General features: G+C 40.5%; 3 protein-coding genes across 5 annotated transcripts; all 3 read left to right on the top strand.

Moving 5' to 3' along the window:
- Positions 1 to 1,097: 1,097 nt before the first annotated feature.
- On the top strand, positions 1,098 to 3,194 carry LOC115864316 (C-X-C motif chemokine 6-like). The gene is made up of 4 exons (XM_030877859.2): positions 1,098 to 1,296; positions 1,457 to 1,589; positions 1,702 to 1,785; positions 2,158 to 3,194. Exons 1-4 carry the CDS (start codon positions 1,098 to 1,100, stop codon positions 2,174 to 2,176), a joined length of 435 nt encoding a protein of 144 aa, XP_030733719.1. The 3' UTR covers positions 2,177 to 3,194.
- A 10,067-nt stretch (positions 3,195 to 13,261) lies between these two features.
- On the top strand, positions 13,262 to 14,524 carry PPBP (pro-platelet basic protein). Its single transcript, XM_030877860.3, has 3 exons — positions 13,262 to 13,393; positions 13,692 to 13,827; positions 13,954 to 14,524. The coding sequence occupies exons 1-3, from the start codon at positions 13,273 to 13,275 to the stop codon at positions 14,054 to 14,056; spliced, it is 360 nt and encodes a 119-aa protein (XP_030733720.1). The 5' UTR covers positions 13,262 to 13,272; the 3' UTR covers positions 14,057 to 14,524.
- A 4,342-nt stretch (positions 14,525 to 18,866) lies between these two features.
- On the top strand, positions 18,867 to 20,112 carry LOC115864318 (platelet factor 4-like). Of its 3 annotated transcripts, none has more exons than XM_030877861.3 (3): positions 18,867 to 19,016; positions 19,297 to 19,462; positions 19,605 to 20,112. In XM_030877861.3, the coding sequence occupies exons 1-3, from the start codon at positions 18,932 to 18,934 to the stop codon at positions 19,690 to 19,692; spliced, it is 339 nt and encodes a 112-aa protein (XP_030733721.1). In that variant the 5' UTR covers positions 18,867 to 18,931; the 3' UTR covers positions 19,693 to 20,112. The 3 variants fall into 3 exon arrangements, with proteins under 3 accessions (XP_030733721.1, XP_060154766.1, XP_069901634.1); XM_060298783.2 differs by having other exon boundaries at positions 19,333 to 19,462; XM_070045533.1 differs by having other exon boundaries at positions 19,336 to 19,462.
- The last annotated feature ends 640 nt before the right edge of the window (positions 20,113 to 20,752 follow it).

The following is a 20,752-nucleotide window of genomic DNA, read 5'->3' on the forward strand; positions in this document are numbered from 1 at the left end:
AGAGTACTGTGGAAACAGGCTTGGCCACACCACTGAGCAAGAAGTTGGATGATTCCAGAAGCCTATGTGTGTGTGTGAGTCACCCTTCCCTCCCATGAAGTTGTTTGAACGAAGCCAGAGTGGGTGCTGTCTTGCTGCCAAATTGATTCAGATCCCTAGAACCAAACTTCCAGATGAGCCACTTAAACTCATCAGACCCCACAGCTTCTCCAACTTGGGTCAATTACACGCGGAGTTAGGAAGGTCTGGAGCCATAGCTAAGAGGCTGGGCTCTGTGGCATTGCTTTAGTCTGCACTCACCCCTCCCCATTCCACCCCCAAACAAGACCATACATCTTCCACTTCCATAGTGTATTGATCTGTGCAAAACAAGGCATCATTTCCCAGGGCAATTTGCTGGGTGATTTTTGAAGATTTTTGTTAAACCACCTTGACACTCATGTTTGCAAAACTAAGTATAGGATTTCCAGTAAGTAGACTTGATTTTGGAGCCTGGTCCTCCCACTGACTTCAAGTGGGAGTAGAGGTACTTTCATCGTATTATCTTGGCTTCTAACGCTGGCTGAAGACCAGAGAATTATAAACTAATTTGAAGAACCTAGAATGGTCTGCCTGCAAGCAGGAGTGTAAGGTCTTGCAGTTTGGCACAGTTTTAATCATGGCTTACATTTCCTGAATAATAATAGTAATAATAATTAGAAAGGAATTTCAGAAATCTTTCTAAAGTCAAACCTCCGGGCTACTTTGTTCCCAGTCTTCCTGTTTAGATGGAGACGACGGGCATCTCTGAGAAGATTCTGTGCCCCAGGAGAAGCTGGCTTTCGCTAGCCCAGGCTGGCCCCGAAGATGAAGTCTCCGCAGGACTGCTTCTCACTTCCAGCGGGAGCAGCGCAGAACTCCATCCACCGCGGGGCGAGCTGACTCGTCCATCGCGGAATGGGTGCAGTCAGCGGCTCCCAGCCGCCCTCCCCAAACCCCACTGACTAACCCCGCTCCACTCGGCCCCCTTTACCCCGCCCCGCCTCAGTCCGGGGGATTTCCCAGGCATCCCAAAGATTGAATTTCCTGCCGGGAGGGAGAGAGTGCAGATAAAAGGGATGCGGAGGACCCGAAGAAGTCACGGTGCTCTAGAGCTTCAAATCCCACCCCTTCTCCCTCCTGAACCCCTCTCGCTGAGTCTCTTCGCCACTATGAGACTCCTGTCCAGCCACGCCGCCCGCATCCCCGGCCCTTCGGGCTCACTGTGCTTGCTGCTCGCGCTGCTGCTGCTGACGCCGCCAGGGCCCCTCGCCAGCGGTGAGAGCTCACAGCCAGCCGGACGCACCGGGCAGGCGGAGGGGCCCCGCCTGCCAGGCGGCCGCGACGCCCTGGGCGTGGGGAAATGTCCAGGTCGGACTGGCTGGAGAAGAGATCTCCCAGCAACCTGCTCATAACCGTGTCTCTCTTTCTACCCCAGCGGGTCCTGTCGCGGTCATAGTGAGAGAGCTGCGTTGCATGTGCTTAACCACCACACCGGGGATTCATCCCAAAATGGTCAGTAATCTGAAGGTGATCGCCCCAGGACCGCAGTGCTCCAAGGTGGAAGTGGTGTAAGTCCTCCTGCGCGGCGCTGTCCACTGTGACCTTGGCAAGAGGGATGTCTCCCCAGCCCTGACTTCAGCCCCCGCAGCTCATGGGCGCATCCTCCTTTTCTCTCTGCAGAGCCACCTTGAAGAACAAAAAGGAAGTCTGTCTGGACCCAGAAGCTCCTCTGATCAAGAAGGTCATCCAGAAAATGTTGGACAGGTACCTGTCACCTTGATCTTTTTGATTTCTGAATGTCTCTTGGAGTGCGGACTTCTCAAAGTCCTTATTCTCCGCGTGGGATTTGGCAACCACATTCCAGACCACGCTTAGAAAAAAAAAAGGATGTTCGGGAGAAGGGGCAAAAGTTGTTCTAGAATGTCCTGGGAAAACCCTTATCACAAATGTCATGTGTAATTGCCTAGGAGGTTACACAGAACTCACCGCTGAGATGTATTTGTTGTTGTTGTTGTTACTAGAGATCTTGAGTCCACCCTTTGCTTTTTATTGATCCTCAACTGTGTTTTGAAAACAAGTTGGGGTAGACAGGTGTGTGGAAATTTGGTTATACTGATATCATTCTTTTCCCAACAGTGGAAACAAGAAAAATTAAGAGAAAGGACTGTGCATTGGAAAAATTGCCCAGTTCTTCAGCAGAAGAGTTTTCTGGGGATCTCTGGACCCAGTGAAGACAAGAAGCAAGGGCTAATTTTCTCCAGTGAGTTAGGTTTCTGTATGAATTCCCCACTATAAGAGAGAGATGAGAGGAGGGAAACTATGTTTGTCCCTGCAGCTTTCTGCTCAGTTTATGGCGTGTTTAGCGTAGTATTTCCTGCTCCTTATTTGCTGTTATTTTATCTGCTATGCTACTGAAATCTTTGGCAATTAACTAAATTGTGAATCAGGAATCATTGGTTGTTAATCTTTCAAGGTGACTATTGTATTTCTACAATATAGTTCTTATAGTGCTATGGAAAAAGCTGTGTCTTTAATGTGTGAATGATATTTCATTAGAATGCTGTATACGGAGATAAACTGTTATTCTCACCCTTTCATGAAATAGGAACTACTTAAGTATTGTTTCTTGAGGAATATGTTAGAGAATTTTCTTACTCTTGACCCTGGTTAGCTAGTTAAGTTACATTGCATTAGAAATCTGGATATATTATATAGTTATCTGTGTGGAATATATTTCCTTATTTAGAATTCCTAAATGTATGAGTTCTAAGGACTAATATATTCTTTTCCTATACATTTAGATATTTGATGTCTTCCTAGTATGGCATAATGTCATGACTTACTCATTAAACTTTTGATTTTTATGGTATTTATTATCCAGTTTATTAGGAGTATTATATCTATAGTATTATATTTCTAAGTATATGTTTTGGATTGATGAAGAAGCTAGGAACTAGGTAAATTCCTTATTTCTAGTTTTTATAAAAATACATCCTTTTAGTTTCTTAAAAGTAAAGACACATTGTAAAGCAATTATACTCCAATAAAGATGTTAAAAAAAAGAAAGAGTAAAGGCAAACTTAACAATGATTTATACTTTGAAAGTTCCGAAAACATATTTGAGCTCTTTGAATATAAACTCATCATGCAGTTAAAAAAAAAAAAAATGCACTGCCCTGCTAAGATTTGCAGATGCTTATACTGTATCTTTTAAAGGTTTTGACCATTTTGTTACAAAGAATTACATATGGATCACATTTACTATGTTAAAATTGCACTTGTTAAATGTGGTCTCAATGGTTAATGGTACTTCCTTTGTTCTCTGGGAAAAACAATAAAAGATTTTAAAAATTTACTGAAGTTCTTTCTTGTACGCGGGCCTCTCACTGTTGTGGCCTCTCCGTTGCGGAGCACAGGCTCCGGATGCGCAGGCTCAGCGGCCATGGCTCACGGGCCCAGCCGCTCCGCGGCATGTGGGATCTTCCCGGACCGGGGCACGAACCGGTGTCCCCTGCACCGGCAGGCGGACTCTCAACCACTGCACCACCAGGGAAGCCCAAGTTCTTTCTTCTTTATTGTACTGTTACAAAAATGTCATTCCTCTTTAATTCTACATTATTGTAAAAATTAACCACTCTCCTCTTTGGCTAGCAGAGAGGACCCTCATTTCCCAATGTCCTTGCATTAGTTCAACCTATTTCCAAGCTCACTCTCCTTCCAGTTCCTCATTCACAGCACCAACAATGTCTGGGTTCTTTAGAAAACACAAATAGATAAGCCTTCCTTACCTTAAATCCTTTACTGCTGCCTGTTTCCTAGACATGAAATACAAGTTACAAAGTATGACAAATTAAGTTCTGTTTCATGACTCCTGATTATTACTTCAACTGCATTTTCCCCTAGCATCTTTGCAGTCAAGAATTCAGTTCCCTTACAGGGCAAGTTCTTTCCAGGTCCAGGCCTTTGCATTTGGTAGGGCCTCTACCGGGAAGGCCCTTCCCATTTTCTGTCTATAGGAGGAAGCTTATTCATCCTTCAGAGCTCAGTTCAATCAACACCTCCCTCATGAAGTTTTCCTTGGCATTCCCAGCAGAACTCGTGGTTTCCATTTTGATGTTCCCATAGTATCTTCTAAATATCTGAATTTATGTGAATAGCCAACATTGCATTACTTTTACTTGCTTATAAGGGTTTTTACCCTGCTCTACTTAGAGTTCTCCCAGAGCATCTGCCATATTTCGTTCATCTCCGCATCCCCAATACCTGATACAGATTAACTTTAATGAATTAATAAATTTTCCTGAAACTCAGGTTGTCAGATAGTGCCCTAAAATCAGTCACCTGGCTCATGGTAGGTGCTGAATAAAGTTTAATTCCTTTACCCTCTTTTCTCTTTCTTGCCTACAAGCAATCCAACAAGAGCTTTGGTATGTGCAGTCCCTTCAGCCTATAACACTGACCCCTCACTTTCACCTGACTAACTCCCGTCCTTCCTTCAAAGCCAGTTTACATGTCACTCATGGCCTCTCTGACCCTTCCCCCCACTAGATTAAAGTCCCTTTTATATCCTGTCATAGAATTTTGTTCTTTCCCTTCACAGCATTTTGTCACCAACATGACTGTAGAGCCTATAGAGACTATGTACATGTGGTCATTTATTTAGTGTCTGTTCCACCTTCACTGTAAGCTCCATGAGGGCAGGGCTATGTTTATGATGTTCACCTCAGTTCCTAGGACAGTCCTAGCACATAGTATGTGCTTTAAAAGATAAGTGATCTAAACAATTCCCACTGTCTCTCTGGTATTAAAATACCAATTTCATGGGAATAGCTCATTCTGAGGAAGAGCAAGAAAACAAAAGGAAAGAGACTAATCCAATTAGTATACATACATGCATCCCCCGATTGGATTAATTGTTATATATGCTTATATTAACATGTATTTGTATTTATTAATATATGCTAATATATTATTAACATATCTATATCTAACCTAAGCTATTCTATATCTTTTCATCTCTTTCCATATATATCAAATATCAATTAGATTAATAAATGTTCTATTATTACATATTAATATATCTACGTAATAGAGAGAGAATGTATGTGTGAGAGAAACAGAGATACAAAGATATGAAAAAACCTAGAGTAGATTCAAAGAGATGAGTTTGCTGACAATTTTTTCAACAATATAAAAAATCATAAAATACCTCAAATTAAAAAAAAAATTTTAAACTTCTATGGTACTTTATTGCTCTCTCAAATAGCATTTTTTCCCTTTGAACCCATAAGTTATACACTAATCCTAAAAAAACAAACCAGTTACTATAAATGTTTGAATTATAAATTTCAGTGTTTTAAACAATCCCTGATTTATTGTATGAGCCCCAAAATACTCATTGAGTAAGTGCCTGATAATAACAAATGAAAGCGTATTAAATGCCTTTGGGATGGACAAAACATGTGAAGAAATAAACATTACTGATTACTTCTTTATCATAATTCAAAATGTCTGTTTTTCCCAGAAGCAAGATTAGTAAGTTTAGTTTGTTTATAGATCATAGAATAAGACCTTATTGTAATATTCTTGAAATCGTATTTGTCATGCTCGTGTCATAATTGGCTGTTCTACAAATAAAATAGATCACAGTATATTACCAAAGTATAACCTATACAAGAACCTCACTGACAGCTACTACTCACCAATCCTGCTGTTACTATTGATCCTGCGAGTAGCAAACTCAAAGACTAACATATCCGAGGGAAATTAATCTAATGAACATCTTCTAAGGATATACCTTCTATTTTCCTCCTCTAAATTCCTAAATACTATATTCACTCTGTTATCCCTCTGAAATTCATTCTCATATATGAAATCACTGGGAATTGAACAAACGCTCAGCTAAAATTTACTCTATGCTTCTCCCCCAATTCAAACAATTTTCAATGTACAATCGATGCCCTTCATTCTACCAGACTTTCTTGTTTGCCTCCGGGTGTGACACATTTACATAATCCTTCAGTTCCTGAAGATATGACAGGATCTATGATAAAATATGACTAGTGGCTTTGTTTTTCTATCATAGTTTTAATCCTTGCATGAGGAAAAGAGTTGCTGTGGGTAATTCTCAGGTTGTTCATAACTTCAAAAGTCCTTCCTGGATGTTACAAATTGAGAAATTTACCAAACAGAGGAAGAGCCTGGGGATTTCGATTTGCCTCCCTGACTACTAAGAACCATCAGTGCACATGATTCTGATTTTGGCTGATGGTCCTCAGTGGCTTTTAGTCAGGAAAATTAATATTATATTCCCGACAAAGATTGTTCATACTTCAAATACATAAAGTGAAATAATGACATAGCAAGACATAGAGTTTAGGTGTAAAACTTTGTTTCCACCAAGTCTAGAGTCCAATTTCTTAAATATTGAGAAATTGCAAGAACATCCCCTGCCCTCTGAAAAATCCGTGTTCTTAATGGATGTGTTTCCACTACCACATAAAAGTGTGATGATTATTTCGGACCCACCTCTTGGGTTGAACAAAGAGAAAAATAGTTGATTTGATTCACTTCCAGCAAGAGAGGCCAGTGATAGTTCTTTGTACTTTGTGGTGAAGTGCGAGTCAAAGCAGTTGCATTTCAAGTCTAGTTTTGAGTATTTTTAGCTACGTGACTTTGGCAATTTATTTAGCCTCTCCATCCCTCAGTTTTCTCATCTGTAAGAGCAGTACAATAATATCTATCTCTCAGGCAATAAAGACTAACCTGGAACAAAGTAGTTTCTTGATAAATGTTAGTTCCTTTCTCAAGCCTCCTAATTCAAGCTCCTCTTTAAATGAGAAAACTGAGGGTTCAATCATTTGAGCACCCTTAATTTTTCTCATATGTATTACCATTCTTTATACCTATGTGTGAATGATTAATTTTTAGTGCTTCTAAGAAATCTTTTTTTTTCCACCAGTCTTTTTCAGGAAGCTTCTGGAAACAATGCATTCATATTCTCTATATATTTTCTGTCAGTTATGTGGCAACAATATAAAGATGTATGATGTATTTCCCTTCTTATAAACATTAATCCATCAAATATCGGTATTGACATTTATTGGTAATCTTGTTTCATACTGGACCTCGTGCAGGATCCTTATGATACGGCGATTACAAAGATGAGAAGCTTTCAACCTAAGGTAAGGTCTTTTGGCAGCAAATACACTCAAAGTTTTCTCTGACAAAGCTTTTCTTGAAAGCTGAATGAAAAGGAACTAGATATTTTGAGAGAGAGAGGGAGACAGCAATAGTGTCTTACGTGGCATTGCCTAGAATCAAACTCTGAGAGGAGATTTGCATGCAGGAAATTTGAGGAATGCTCTAAAAATTAACATCTGTCAGGAAGTAAGCAAGCAGCAGTGGGCAAAGGAAGAGCTGCTGTGTGACAGAAGATTCGGGTGGCCCTGTGAGAAGCTCTGGAGCTGGCCTGGCTTTGCAGAGTTATTCTGAATTTTGGCAAGGAGGCAGACCTCTGAATCTGCCCATTGACCAGCCATTAGATGTGGGCTACCCCTGGGGAGTGGGCATAGCTTTGGGTGAGACAGCGCCCTCAGGCGGTGAGCTATGCCCAGGGGGGACGTTTGTTCTGCGTGATCTGCTGCCATCTTTCCCAGCAAAGGAAGAAAGCTGTGGTGCACCCTCCAGAGGATCCTGAAAGGGCATCCTGGAGGTGCATCATGGTTTCTGGGGCTGGGGAGGGGCGAGGAGGGGAGGAGAGGGACAGAGCAGGAGGAGGAGAAGAAAGGAAACGGGATGGGAAGGGAGGAGGGAGGAAGGCTCTTGTCTTTCATTGTCTTTTTCTCTCTTTCCTACTCTACTCTTCCTTCTCTCTCTCTCTTTCTCTCTCTCCTGCTCCCTTCCTTCCTCCTTCTTCATTTATTCATGACAAATGTAACGATACTACTTAAAAGAGGAGGACGAACAGGAGGACCAAGGTGTCCCAGCAAAAATCTCAGCCAGTAGCCAGCACGAAACACCTCCCACGTGAAAGAGGCCAGTTTGGACTTTTCAGCCATTCCAGTTGCCCTCTGACCACACCAACTCAAGTGAGCTCAGGCAAGATGAAAACAGAAGAACCCCTCATTAGCACACAGAATTATCAGAAATTACAAACCTTTGCCGTAAGCCACTAAGTTTGGAGATGGCTTGTTATGCAGTAAAAGAGGATCAGAAAAGGATGGTCAGGCATCTGATGTTCAACAAATAGTAACAATCAATATAATTAAAATAAAAATCCTCAGGCTTGCACAACTTTGCATTGTTCCTGTATAACAGCACCCAGGAAGATATTTCCCCATCAGCTCTTTCACCTTCCCCCCTCTCCCTCCACTCCCCACACCATGCCTCACCCCTGGATAAGATACAGCCTCAATTATATTAGTGCCAGAGTATTTGAGGTCTGGATCATTCTTGGGCACTCAGAGTTATACAGAAGACATATTAGATTTCAGCACTTATAGGAAAGCTTTTGTTGGCTAGTATTTCAATTTATTGATTAAAGCGCTTTAACAAACTGACCCTCCATTTTATCATCTCTAGGATCTTCTGTACCCATTGGGTTTTTTTGTTGTTGTTTTAACATCTTTATTGGAGTATAATGGCTTTACAATGGTGTGTTAGTTTCTGCTTTATAACAAAGTGAATCAGTTATACATATACATATATCCCCAAATCCTCTCCCTCTTGCATCTCCCTCCCACCCTCCCTCTCCTAACCCTCTAGGTGGTCACAAAGCACCGAGCTGATCTCCCTGTGCTACGCGGCTGCTTCCCACTAGCTATCTGTTTTACATTTGGTAGTGTATATATGTCCATGCCACTCTCTCGTTGCATCCCAGCTTACCCTTCCCCCTTCCCGTGTCCTCAAGCCCATTCTCTACATCTGTATCTTTATTCCTGTCCTGCCCCTAGTGTATCGGTTGTTTTATTACTAATTTGTAGGCAGTGGCTTATCCCCTTCATATTTAGGAGATGTCAGTTCAAAACATTCTAATTAATGCAGAATTAATATATGTTTTAATTTTAAAGGCTAATGTTCCTCCAGTGTCTCTAGATATTTTCTTTTGAAATAGCTAACAGATAAGTTCTGTTCTGAGTCTTAGAAAACTTGCTAGTTTCCTGAATGACACTGCTATTTATAAGACAATGACTTAAAGGGAAAAGAGATAAAGTAACTTACCACAAAAAAAAAAAACCCAGGGTGACAAAGTAAGAGTCATAAAAAGCTGTCAAGTTATTTTTAAACCCAAGAGCCTCTGACACTAATTTTCTAGCATTCTCTGAAGTAATAACTTTGCATAAAGTAACTTCTTTTGCTTGAATAACTGATTTTAAAATATTTTTTACCCATTTCTGTATAGTCAGGTTATTCAAGTCAGTATTATGTTTCTCTTCATGGAAATCCAAGAAAATCATGCATGTGACAGTAATAGCAGTTAGCAATAGTAGTAGTAGTAATAGCAAATTAGTATTTATATCCCATTGCTTTGCACAAATATTTGAGATCTCACTTTTAAAAAAGAAGTAGTTAAATGACTAAGTCACACAGCAAAGAGACTTTGTAATGCCTGGCACATAGTAGATACTTAATACATATTGAAGAAATGAAAACTAGCAAAACGTTATTTACCTCACACGCTAATAGGCTTGTGAAATTTTAGTGACTCAAGAAATGTGTTAATACTTCCTCACAAACCTTGCTGTCGATGTGTCTTTTGTGACAAAATACACTTGTTGATTAAGACAATGAGTTGATGATCCTGTGCTACATGCCTACCTCTTTCCTGGTATCAACTAAGTCAAGTAGCATCATTAGCTCAGAAAACTTCCATATAGTTTCCCCAAAAGGATTAGGAACTTTTGACTAATCTTAGTAAGTGAACCAGGAAGGAAATGTGGATAGTGTTTGTATGGGGGTCGGGGAGGGGGAAGCGTACATTGAAACTCACAGATATAGTAAACAGTACGTGTTGCAGAGAGGAGAGGTGGGATGGACAGAAAAAGAATGATACGGTGAATAATGCCAAAAAACTTTATATCTTGCTGTGGAAATGGTTTTGAGCTTATGGTTGAATACAAACATATCTGATTTGTGAATCAGCAATAGTTTAATCACAATAATGGGGAAAGGCTATACCATCATCACTCAGGAAGAACCAGAAGGAAGTTTGCTCTCCTGATTCTATTTCCTGTTGAAATTCTTTCTATAATTCACTTCACATGGTCACTCTTAGAAGGATACTAAGTTTTTTCAGCTTAAGATTTTCCTTAAGCTTACCTACTAGACTATGAATTTTGGGGTTGGGAGAGGTGGAAAATCAGGTTAATTTAATATGTTCTACTGCTAGACTGTAAGTTATAAGAAGAAAACAAATGGGCTGGAGAAAAATATGGAATACATTGTAAAACAGGAAATAAGAACTTCAGTAGGCATAGTCAGTAACTGCTAAACAACAGGAGAAATTGGCTTAAAATTTTTTACAAGTTGGAAATCATTTACTGCAGTCATTCTTTTGATAAAAAGTAATCTTATACATTTAATATTTTAAGAGTTTCTTCTAAAATTTTGAAGGTATAAATAAATAAGAAAAAAAGAAAATGGGAAGTTTGAATATTGTGTAAGATTTGGACATAGTTGTAAGAGGAAGACAACATGTGTCTGGGGCCTCATCCTTTTTGCCCAGCCTTCCAAAGCACCTTTTTATACCACAGGTACTTTGGGCCATGTGAAGTCTAATTTGAGAATTGTGACTGATTAGAAATGAAAACGAAACTTTCCTTTAGTGATACATATTCACTGATTTATTCACTAACACTGTTTAGCTAAGACCTGCTGTATATTGTGTTACCTTACACAGGGTACATGGGTTCGTGCCCCGGTCTGGGAAGATCCCACATGCCACGGAGCGGCTAGGCCCGTGAGCCATGGCCGCTGAGCCCGCGCGTCCGGAGCCTGTGCTCCGCAGCGGGAGAGGCCACAACAGTGAGAGGCCCGCATACCGCAAAAAAAAAAAAAAAAAAAAAAAATAGAGCTAGTGAATTAACCAATTTGTAAATATCTTTGTTATAATTGATTTTTTAAAAAAGCAGCACCTTGGATGTGGAATGGTTAAACCGTCTCAGAAATATATGTCAGGACTCTTTCATTAGGTTGGCAGAAGAGGGGCAGAAGGAAGTATAAAGGGAGGGATGTATGTGGATGTGTTCATATTTATATTTTGATGATAACCATTGATGCGTGTGCATCTCTTGGCTGTGCTATAGGAATATATTGTTAAGTGAGTCAATGGAAACATACCTTCTTGCTAATACTTTAATTGTTTAGATCAGATAATGAATCCTCTTAGAAGCATTATGCTTTGTGTACTCTGTTGTGTTATGTCTCATTTTTAATTTAACATTAAGGGAACGTAGTATTTTAATCATAAGTCTGCCAATATCTGTCTAAAGGCCTGTTGCCATTTTTGTCTTTTATGAAATTTTTATTGCCAAGAAAGGCAGGATTATATTTTTTTCCTTCCAGGTTGAGTTGCTGTAGTGTATTCTTGGTTATAAAAATACTCATATAGCTGTGGGACTTTGAAATGGTAAATGTTCGTGATGTGGGAAAAAGCATGATACATAACTGTAAAATCTGAATTACATAAAAATGGATGCTTAGTTGTGTAGGTACACAAATGAGATTTAGAAGGACGCATCGAACAGTAAACTGCTTGTGATTATGGACGACTGATTTTTGCTTCTTGTGTTTTTCGGTTTCCTATTATGCACATGTTAACTTTTAAGAAATAAACGTTATTTTAAAAACCTTAAAAAAAAAGTGTACAGTCCTGTTGAGGAAGCAGGTCTCATAGATGGGGCAGAGATCCAGACAATAGCATATGCAAGCCAGTATGTGATGTGCAGGTCTATCTCTGCATAGCTGCAGGGCTTTGTCATGTGGGGTTTGAGATCAAGACCCTTAATCGGTGTCTAAGACTTGAGGAATAAAGATGTTACTGCAGTTCATAGAAAAGTTCAAAAATGGAAACACCTTCAAGGTCACCAATGGGACAGAAGTTGAACAAAAAGAGTCCATGCTATAGAATGTTATGCAGACATTGAAAAGAATGGGGAAAAGTGACACTGAGGTAGCATGCAAGGATGCTGAAGACATATTTTTGAAGGACAAAAGCTATATAATAATCCCATTTATATTTAAAACATCTATGTCTACCTCTCTATATGTTTATCTCTATGTATTGGGTTGGCCAAAAAGTTACCCAATATTATGTGTGTGGCTCTCTGTATATGTATATGTGTGTATAGAAATGTAGAGAGAATAGAAAACTAGTGCCAGATTGTTACCAGTGGTTACCATCGGAGACCGGGAATGTGGAGTAATGATGAAGAGGAACTTGCATGCTTTATCCCACATGCATCTGCAGGTTATGAATCTTTTACAGTGAATTGTATTATACATTTCTCAGCTAGATTAATAATGAAAAATAAAGCTGCTGGGTCTTGTTTTCTAGCGTATACTCAGATGATAGAAAAAAGTAGTTTATTTTATAACAGAAAGGAGGATGAGTTTGCTTCTAGTTTCTGGATAAAATTACAAAAGATGATATATTTGGAAGACAGAAAGAAGCCCATAAACTAATATGCAAAGTGAGACTTTGATGGTAATTGGCTCCTATTTTATCCACATACTCCAAACGAATCCCAATACTTATCAACGACCAAGATAGGAACATCTGCTTTCCTTGGCAACCGGAAAGGGAAGTTAACTCTCTGTTTCGAGGGCCGCATACTTATGCTTTCAGATACACATAAAGTGTCTATAAGGCCTCTAAATTGCATTATAGGAAAGGCAGGGCATATTACATAATTATACAAAGAAAATATGTGTAATATTTCAGTCTAGTTCTTCCTAAGTACAGTATTAAATATGTGTAAGGGAGATGGATATTGAGAAGGGGGGAGTGAGAGTGTGCAGGGATGCTTAAAATGAAATTTAGCAGGAATTTGACTCGCCTGGCATTTATCTGGGTTGGGCACAACTTGACCACTCTTACACATATATTACCACACACCCTCACTTCCCCCATCCCTATCCTTTTTCTCCTTACTGGCCTTGAGGGAGTGTGTATAAAAGACAGCAGGAGACTGTGAAAGCGACTTAGCTGCAGACTCCCAGGCTAACAGCTCTAACTCAGTCTTTTCTGCCATGAGCCTCAGGGGCAGCACCACCTCCTCCTGTACCAGGGCCATCCCACTTCCTGTCCTGCAGGTGTTGCTGCCGATGTCACTGCTCCTGACCACGCTGGTTCCCTCCACCACTGGAGAACGTAAGAGAAACTTAGGGAAAGCTGAAGGTGGAGTCTCTGTTTCCCTGCACCTGAGGCTGCTTCTGCTGCAGCTGTATCTGGGGGATGGACTGTCTTGGTGCTCCTGGGACTAGAGAAAGGCATTATATGAATAACTGTAAATGGAGGCGATGCACTCATGTGCCAGGAATTCTGCTAGGGTACTTTACTAAAGGTTTACCGATCAGTCTCGCAATGGCCTTGTGAGAGAGGTACCCATCAATAGGGAAGATCCTTGAGATAATCATGACCACTCATAGAATCACAACTTCTACCCTAGCTAAAAGTATGGATAGAAGGCTGTACATTGAACTTCGCTGCTCATGTGTGAAGACCACCTCTGGCATTCATCCCAGTAACATCCAAGGTTTGGAAGTGATCAGGGCAGGACCCCACTGCACCAAAGTCGAAGTAATGTAAGTCTCTGCTTCTGCAGTATTGCCTCACTAGGGAAGCCCTTCACCTCCATCCCTACCGACACTGTTGGATCCCTTCTGATAGTGTGCCAGGATGCTCTCGGATAATTCTATTCTCTCTTGCAGAGCAATGTTGAAGAATGGGAAGAAAATCTGTCTGGACCCAGAAGCTCCCAGAATCAAGAAAATAGTCCAGAAAATATTGGAAGATGGTGGGTCAGCTGCTTAATGTTTTTGCTTTCTGTCAAACGATTTTATCTCCCAAGAAGGATAAAAGTTTGAGGTCTTGGCTTTCTAGAGTTCTTATTTATCCAGGATACCAAGTCATACCGTATGAAGCTTTGGATGTGTTTTCCGTTCTGTCGCAAAAAGTCACATTTTGTTCTGAGATGGCTGATTAATAGATGACAGAGAGAAAATGAAAGTAAGCATGGCTAGGGTGTAAGATAGGCTCAAGGATGCATTGTACAACAGGGGGAATAGAGCCAATATTTTGTAATAACTGTATATGGAAAGTAACTTTAAAAATTTTAAAGTTAATAAAAAAAGAAAGTAAGCAAGGCTAGTTTCAAAATACATGGTTTACTCCCTAACTCTTGGCTAAATGTGGTACTGTGTTTTGCATTTCCTCTTTAAAAATTTCTTTCCAAATACAGCCATGTTAACTTATCTTGCTCCTCTGTACTCTTAGACTAGATGTGCCCATGATGATTCCATAATGGTCAGTGATATTAGGAACCACACAGGGCCCAGCATGGAACACTTGCTCAATAAATGTTTATTAATATATTTAGGCACTTTATATATTAATAGTGTTTTTCATTGTCTTAGTCCTAGGATGTCTTGTTTCAAAACATTCTCTGAAAGATTTTTCTAATGTTTATTTTAGCTTTCAAATCCTAAAAATAAAGCTGTAGAATGTGAATCTTGTAAGCAGTGGTTATTTACTTTAAAGTGGATATATTTAATACCAGTAGAGCAAAAAATATATGATGGTATATGATATCATATATATTTTTAATAATCTATGATAGAATTTTCAATAATAATAATAACAACACAGATTCTACTTGGTGTTGAATGTTTTACCTTGACATGTTTGTACGTATTTGCATTTACTAAATATCTAGATGGTAACCATTTCAGTATGAGAATCAGCCTTGCAAATAAACACGATAGAGAATTTAAGCTTTACCAGGCTACTAACTGTTAGTTTACAATCAACAGAACTTTCTTTAATGTCTAATCTCTTTCATTTACACCCATGCTATTCTTAAAGAAATATTAATATAAAATCAAATTTATTATTGCTTTGTTGTCATATATTATTACTTTTAACAGAATTATTAGGGAAAAAAGACTTATGTTTTTATTTTTTTAAACTTTGGTATTTAACAATATGGCCAACAAAAGTCACTAGCTGATGATATGTGCTATTTTTAATGTACTATAGTAATAGCTAAACTTTATTAATAACTATTAATATTATGAGTTATATTAATAATAAGATTAATATTCCAGACAAAATAATTGTTCTGCATGCATTACAATTAAATAATTGTAAAGAATTTAATAATTCTTACAAGATAGCTAGGATCTGGTTAAGAGCACGTCCTCTAAAGAGAGGGTAACTTAGTCCACCACTTGCCAGCTGTGTAAATTTGGGCAGGTTGCATAACCTCTCTGTGCCTAAGTTTCTTCATCTCTAAAATGGCATAATAATATTGCTTATCTCATAGAGTTGATGTGAAATTAACAGTTAATAAATTCAAAGTGCTGAAGATAATGAATGTCACACAATAACCCATATGTCAATGTTAGTTAGTATTTATTATTATTATCATTAGTGTTATAGGGAAGAAAAACGAAGTTCAAAGAGATTAGGAAATTTGCCTCAGAATCAGATAACTAAGTAGGTGACAGAGTGGCAATTTGAAACTATGCTCTTAACCACATACCATATCACTTTGCTTGATTTTTCTTTCTCTAATTAAGAGATTACATTATATATCACATAATGTTATTGACACGGAAAATAGGACTTGATACATAAATAGCATACTGCACATATTATGATGGTTATAGGAGAAGATATCAGTTCATCTATCCCAAACTGCACATGGACCTTGGGGAGCACTCATGTATTAAGCACATAGTTCACAATCTCTGCATTATTAGGTTTCCTTTTATTTTCTCCTCACTATTATAGGTTTAATGCCTTAGACGCTTTCTCTACAAAATAAATACTTTTATTAAGTAATAGTTAACAAATAACATACACGAATAAACATGTAATAAATAAAGCAGTAAATGGTGACTGCAGTCGTGGTGATCAGTTTTTCTCCAATAATTTAAAATAGCTCAGCATCTCGTTCATTTCTCTAGTGGTTTCCTACTGAAATCCAACAGGGCCACCTCTTGAGACATGACACCGTTTTTACACTAGGCTAATACCTCCGGCATAATGCATATGTCTCTTACTTTTGTGTGCACATGTTGAATTATTCTATTTAGATGCAGAGAAAGAATGAATGAATTGTCACTACTCCCTGGGTTCCTTTATACTGCAAATATTGAAATCTGTGGGGTAAGGTTGTACAAATCCAGTATGTTGCCCATCCATACGCCAAACCACCCCTCCTGTCCATTCCCTCTGGGCTAACCCAATTTGGGATCTCAAGTTTCAGTTCCATACACATGTATGACTTATACATGCTGTACCAGCCATTGCACGGATGCTGGCTATTCAAAGACTGTAAGTCACAGAGACTTGCCATTGAAGAGAGTACTGTCTGGTGGGAGAGGCAGACAGGCTGACAAATAATCACGACCACAAGGTCATATAGAGGTACGCTCCAACTACACAAAGAAACAGACACATGAACACGTCAAAGCCTCATCGTTCTCATTTTCAACATTTATCATCTTCACGAGTGTAGTACTTTATACTGAGTTCCTGCCAGGGAGCTAGAATAGCGATAGACAGTACTATATCTCACCACACGGGGCTTTCCATTTAGGAAGAGAAACCATTTTAAACACATTTAGATATATATGCATGTGTGTGTGTGTGTCATATATTTGTGTTTGTATGAGCTGTGAGACATAGGAGAAGCAGTGGGTGTTACAAGACAACAACAGGGAAAACAAGTAGCTTTAGCTGTCGGGGAAGGCCCCTGTGGGGAGGTGATATTTAAGCAGACACCAGAAATATGAGTAGAACTAGCCAGCTGAAAAGACAGGTGGTGGGAGAGTAAGAGAAAGCACATTCCAGGCCCAGGAACTAAATTCCATATCCCTGCAGAAATCTGGTCCTGCTGAGCATTAAAAGGTCTGCTAGGGCTTCCCTGGTGGCGCAGTGGTTGGGGGTCCGCCTGCCAATGCAGGGGACACGGGTTCGTGGCCCGGTCCGGGAAGATCCCACATGCCGCGGAGTGGCTGGGCCCGTGAGCCATGGCCGCTGAGCCTGCCGGTCCGGAGCCTGTGCTCCGCAGTGGGAGAGGCCGCAGCGGTGAGAGGCCCGCGTACCGGAAAAAAAAAAAAAAAAAAAAAGAGGTCTGCTAGTTCCATGCAGTGGGCTCCTGAGGCCCCTCACCACTGTTAATCAGTGTGACAGGGAGCCTCTGGCTTTGAGATGAGGGTGTGCTTTGCCCTGATCAAGAGCCAAAGTCATTCTTTTTCAGGGAAGGGAAGATGGTCTATATTGATCTCTGGACCTTTTCTGTGCAGGATTCTGTTGCATCTTTTACACACTCAACTCCCAGGTGCTCTGTGTCCTCCCGAGAGCTTCACTACTCCCGCCAACGGTGCAGCCCATCTCACCCTGTCACTTGTACTGGCCAGGTGGCAGCAGGCACCGGGAGATATGGCCTGAAAACTCTCCTTGACCTCTGTTCTTCCTGAGCAGAATGGAGAAACATCCAGGTAGCAATTTCTATAGAAAGTGTGCATCCAAACATTACCGTTACAATTTTTCTCAGAATAAGAGGATAGGTGAGGCTAACTGAGCTTGCTTCCTAGAGTATATTGGATGATGGTTGGTAGAGCCAGGTGGATCCCATTCAAGAGACTGAGGAAACTTTCCACATTCATGTGAAATTTGGAACCAAGTCATCACCTGGAGACCAAATTCAACTCTTTAGTAGCAGAAAACAATGACAAACGGCACATCTGGAAGAAACGCACCTGCCAAGCTCACTCAGTGGTAATCAACAAGAAAGGCAGAAGTGAAGGAGCAGTTCTTTTTTTTTTTTTTTTAACATCTTTGTTGGAGTATAATTGCTTTACAATGGTGTGTTAGTTTCTGTTTTGTAACAAAGTGAGTCAGCTATACATATACATATATCCCCATATCCCCTCCCTCTTGCGTCTCCCTCCCTCCCACCCTCCCTATCCCACCCCTCTAGGTGGTCACAAAGCACCGAGTTGATCTCCCTGTGCTATGTGGCTGCTTCCCACTAGCTCTCTATTTTACGTTTGGTAGTGTATATATGTCCATGCCTCTCTCTCACTTTGTCACAGCTTACCCTTCCCGCTCCCCATATCCTCCAGTTCATTCTCTAGTGGATCTGGGTCTTTATTCCCATCTTACCCCTAGGTTCTTCATGACCTTTTTTTTTTTTTCTTACATTCCTTATATATGTGTTAGCATACGGTATTTGTTCTTGATGAAGCAGTTGAGGGTTGAGAAGGAAACAAACTTTCCTGCTGTACCAACTGCAACACGGTGACTACAGAGAACTCTACTGTTGCACATAACCAAGAAAACATACATTTTTATAAGGTTAAAGTACCGTTTCTAACTGCACAAATGTGCATGTATTATATGAATTCAGGGTAGCGGTTGGATCCTGCTCCCAGCTCCCAGCAAGACTGCTGATCCCTGGCTTCTTTTCCTTTTGCCCTAATCTTGGCTGCACAGTGCCCAACTCTGCAGAAGTGTCTCAGCTTCCGCACCGCAGTTCTCCATCCTCAACCCCAGGCTTCCGACGAAGTTGACCCACCGCGGGTATAAAACGGCCTGAGAGTCTCGGGAACCACCGGTCTGCGGAGCGCCAGCCCGGGCTGCCCCTGCGCTCTCGGCTCCTGCTGGCATCTCTGCGACATGAGCCTGGCAGCTGGCACCCGCGCCCCCGGCCTGCGGCCCAGCCCCGGGCTGCTGCTCCTACTAGCCGTCGCTCTCGCCCAAGGTGAGAGCTGAATGAAGCAGGGCCTGGGGGAGGTCGGGGGCGGTGGGGAGAGAGTGCTGGAACCCCCGGGGCTGGGGCGGAGTCTGTACCCGTCTCGGTTCCCAGCTGTGATTGACCGAGCGCGGCTAAGAGCGCAGGCGCTGTGCCAGGTGCTGCCCGCTGCGCTCTACCACCTGGACAGTCAGACACTTTCTGAGGGAGGTCTGGTTTGTGGATGAGGAAGTGAAGGTCAGACGCCACGCCACGAGAAGATCCCTAAGGTACCGCTGGCTGTTCACAGAGTCGTCACTCCCCACTGTCCCCGCCCCACCCGCAGCAGACTCTGAAGGTGGAGCTGGAGACCTGCGCTGCGTGTGTGTGAAGACCACCTCTGCGGTCCATCCCCGGAGCATCTCCAGCCTGGAGGTGATCGGGGCTGGACTCCACTGCCCCAGTCCCCAACTGATGTGAGTCCTTGCACTCGCTTCTTTCGTGCCCACCCTCTTCTCCTCTCCCCTTCCCTACCGCCCCTCTCCACCCGCCTCCTGCCAGCCTAATCCCAAATTCAAACCCAAGGACTGAAAGGCGCGCCTCTTCTTTCCCTGGCAGAGCTACGCTTAAGGATGGGAGGAAAATTTGCCTGGACCCGCAGAATCCTCTGTATAAGAAAATAATCAAGAAACTTTTGAAGAGTTAGCTCTTAAATCTGTACTTTTGAAGAGTCGGCTGCCTAAATCTGTACTTTTGCTATATAAAGTGTTTCTTCTTTTTTTTTTTTTTCGTTTTCAATCTAACTGCGGAAAAATCATCTGATGATTTTATTATCCTTGAAATTCTACATAAACAAAATAAATGAAGTTGTGGTATAGTCAATATTTATTAATAGAGGAAAGAAATAATGTTGACATATCACAATTTCATATAAAGAAAAATCTCCAGAATTTTAAGCAAACATATATTGTGAAAGAAGGTTTGGTTTAATAAAGACTGGTTTTACTTGGTGTTGTATGTTGGCTGATATATATTTGCATATTTCCAGGATTGTATTACTTAATAACTACTTATTTACATAATAATGTCATGATTAGCTTTGCCAATAAATATTAATTGCACTTAAGTTTTCTGGGCTGCTTTTTTAAAAAAATTAAGTAAATAAAGTAGACACTGCTTTTACCTCCTTAAGATTTATACTTTACCCCAGTATAGAAAATTAATAAAAATGAAACTAGAATTCTCTACTACTTAGTGGAAATATACGGATACTTTCCAAAGCATTACATTAAAATATTGTACTCTTTATTGATCCTTTGATAATGCTGACATTTAACAAAAATGAAATGATAAAAACGGTTCCTGTACTTATGTTACCACCTGTAATAAATCCCACATTTGGCAAACTTACAGAATTGGTTCTTATTACATTCCATTTATATACCATGAGTTTTGCTCTAAGCATGAAAATGTCTTTAATAGACTTTTTCCTCAGTATTCTCGGGTTCAGTAAAACCTTATTTGCAGTTTACCACTGTTCCATGAATCTCTTAACATTGGAGATATTGAGATTGTGTGTTAAACAGCTGTGAAAATTAGGAGAGATACAGGTTGTATTTTCATTTATGCTTTCAGAAGACACTACTATACTTTAGGAAGAAAGGATGGCATTGAAAGTTGGGTGTGTTAGTTACTTTGCTTCTGTAACAAAGTACCACAAACTCAGTGGCTTTAACAGCACAAATTTATTATCTCACAGTTCTAGA

Source organism: Globicephala melas, chromosome 5, assembly GCF_963455315.2.
Source record: "Globicephala melas chromosome 5, mGloMel1.2, whole genome shotgun sequence".
Taxonomy (NCBI): Eukaryota; Metazoa; Chordata; class Mammalia; order Artiodactyla; family Delphinidae; genus Globicephala; species Globicephala melas.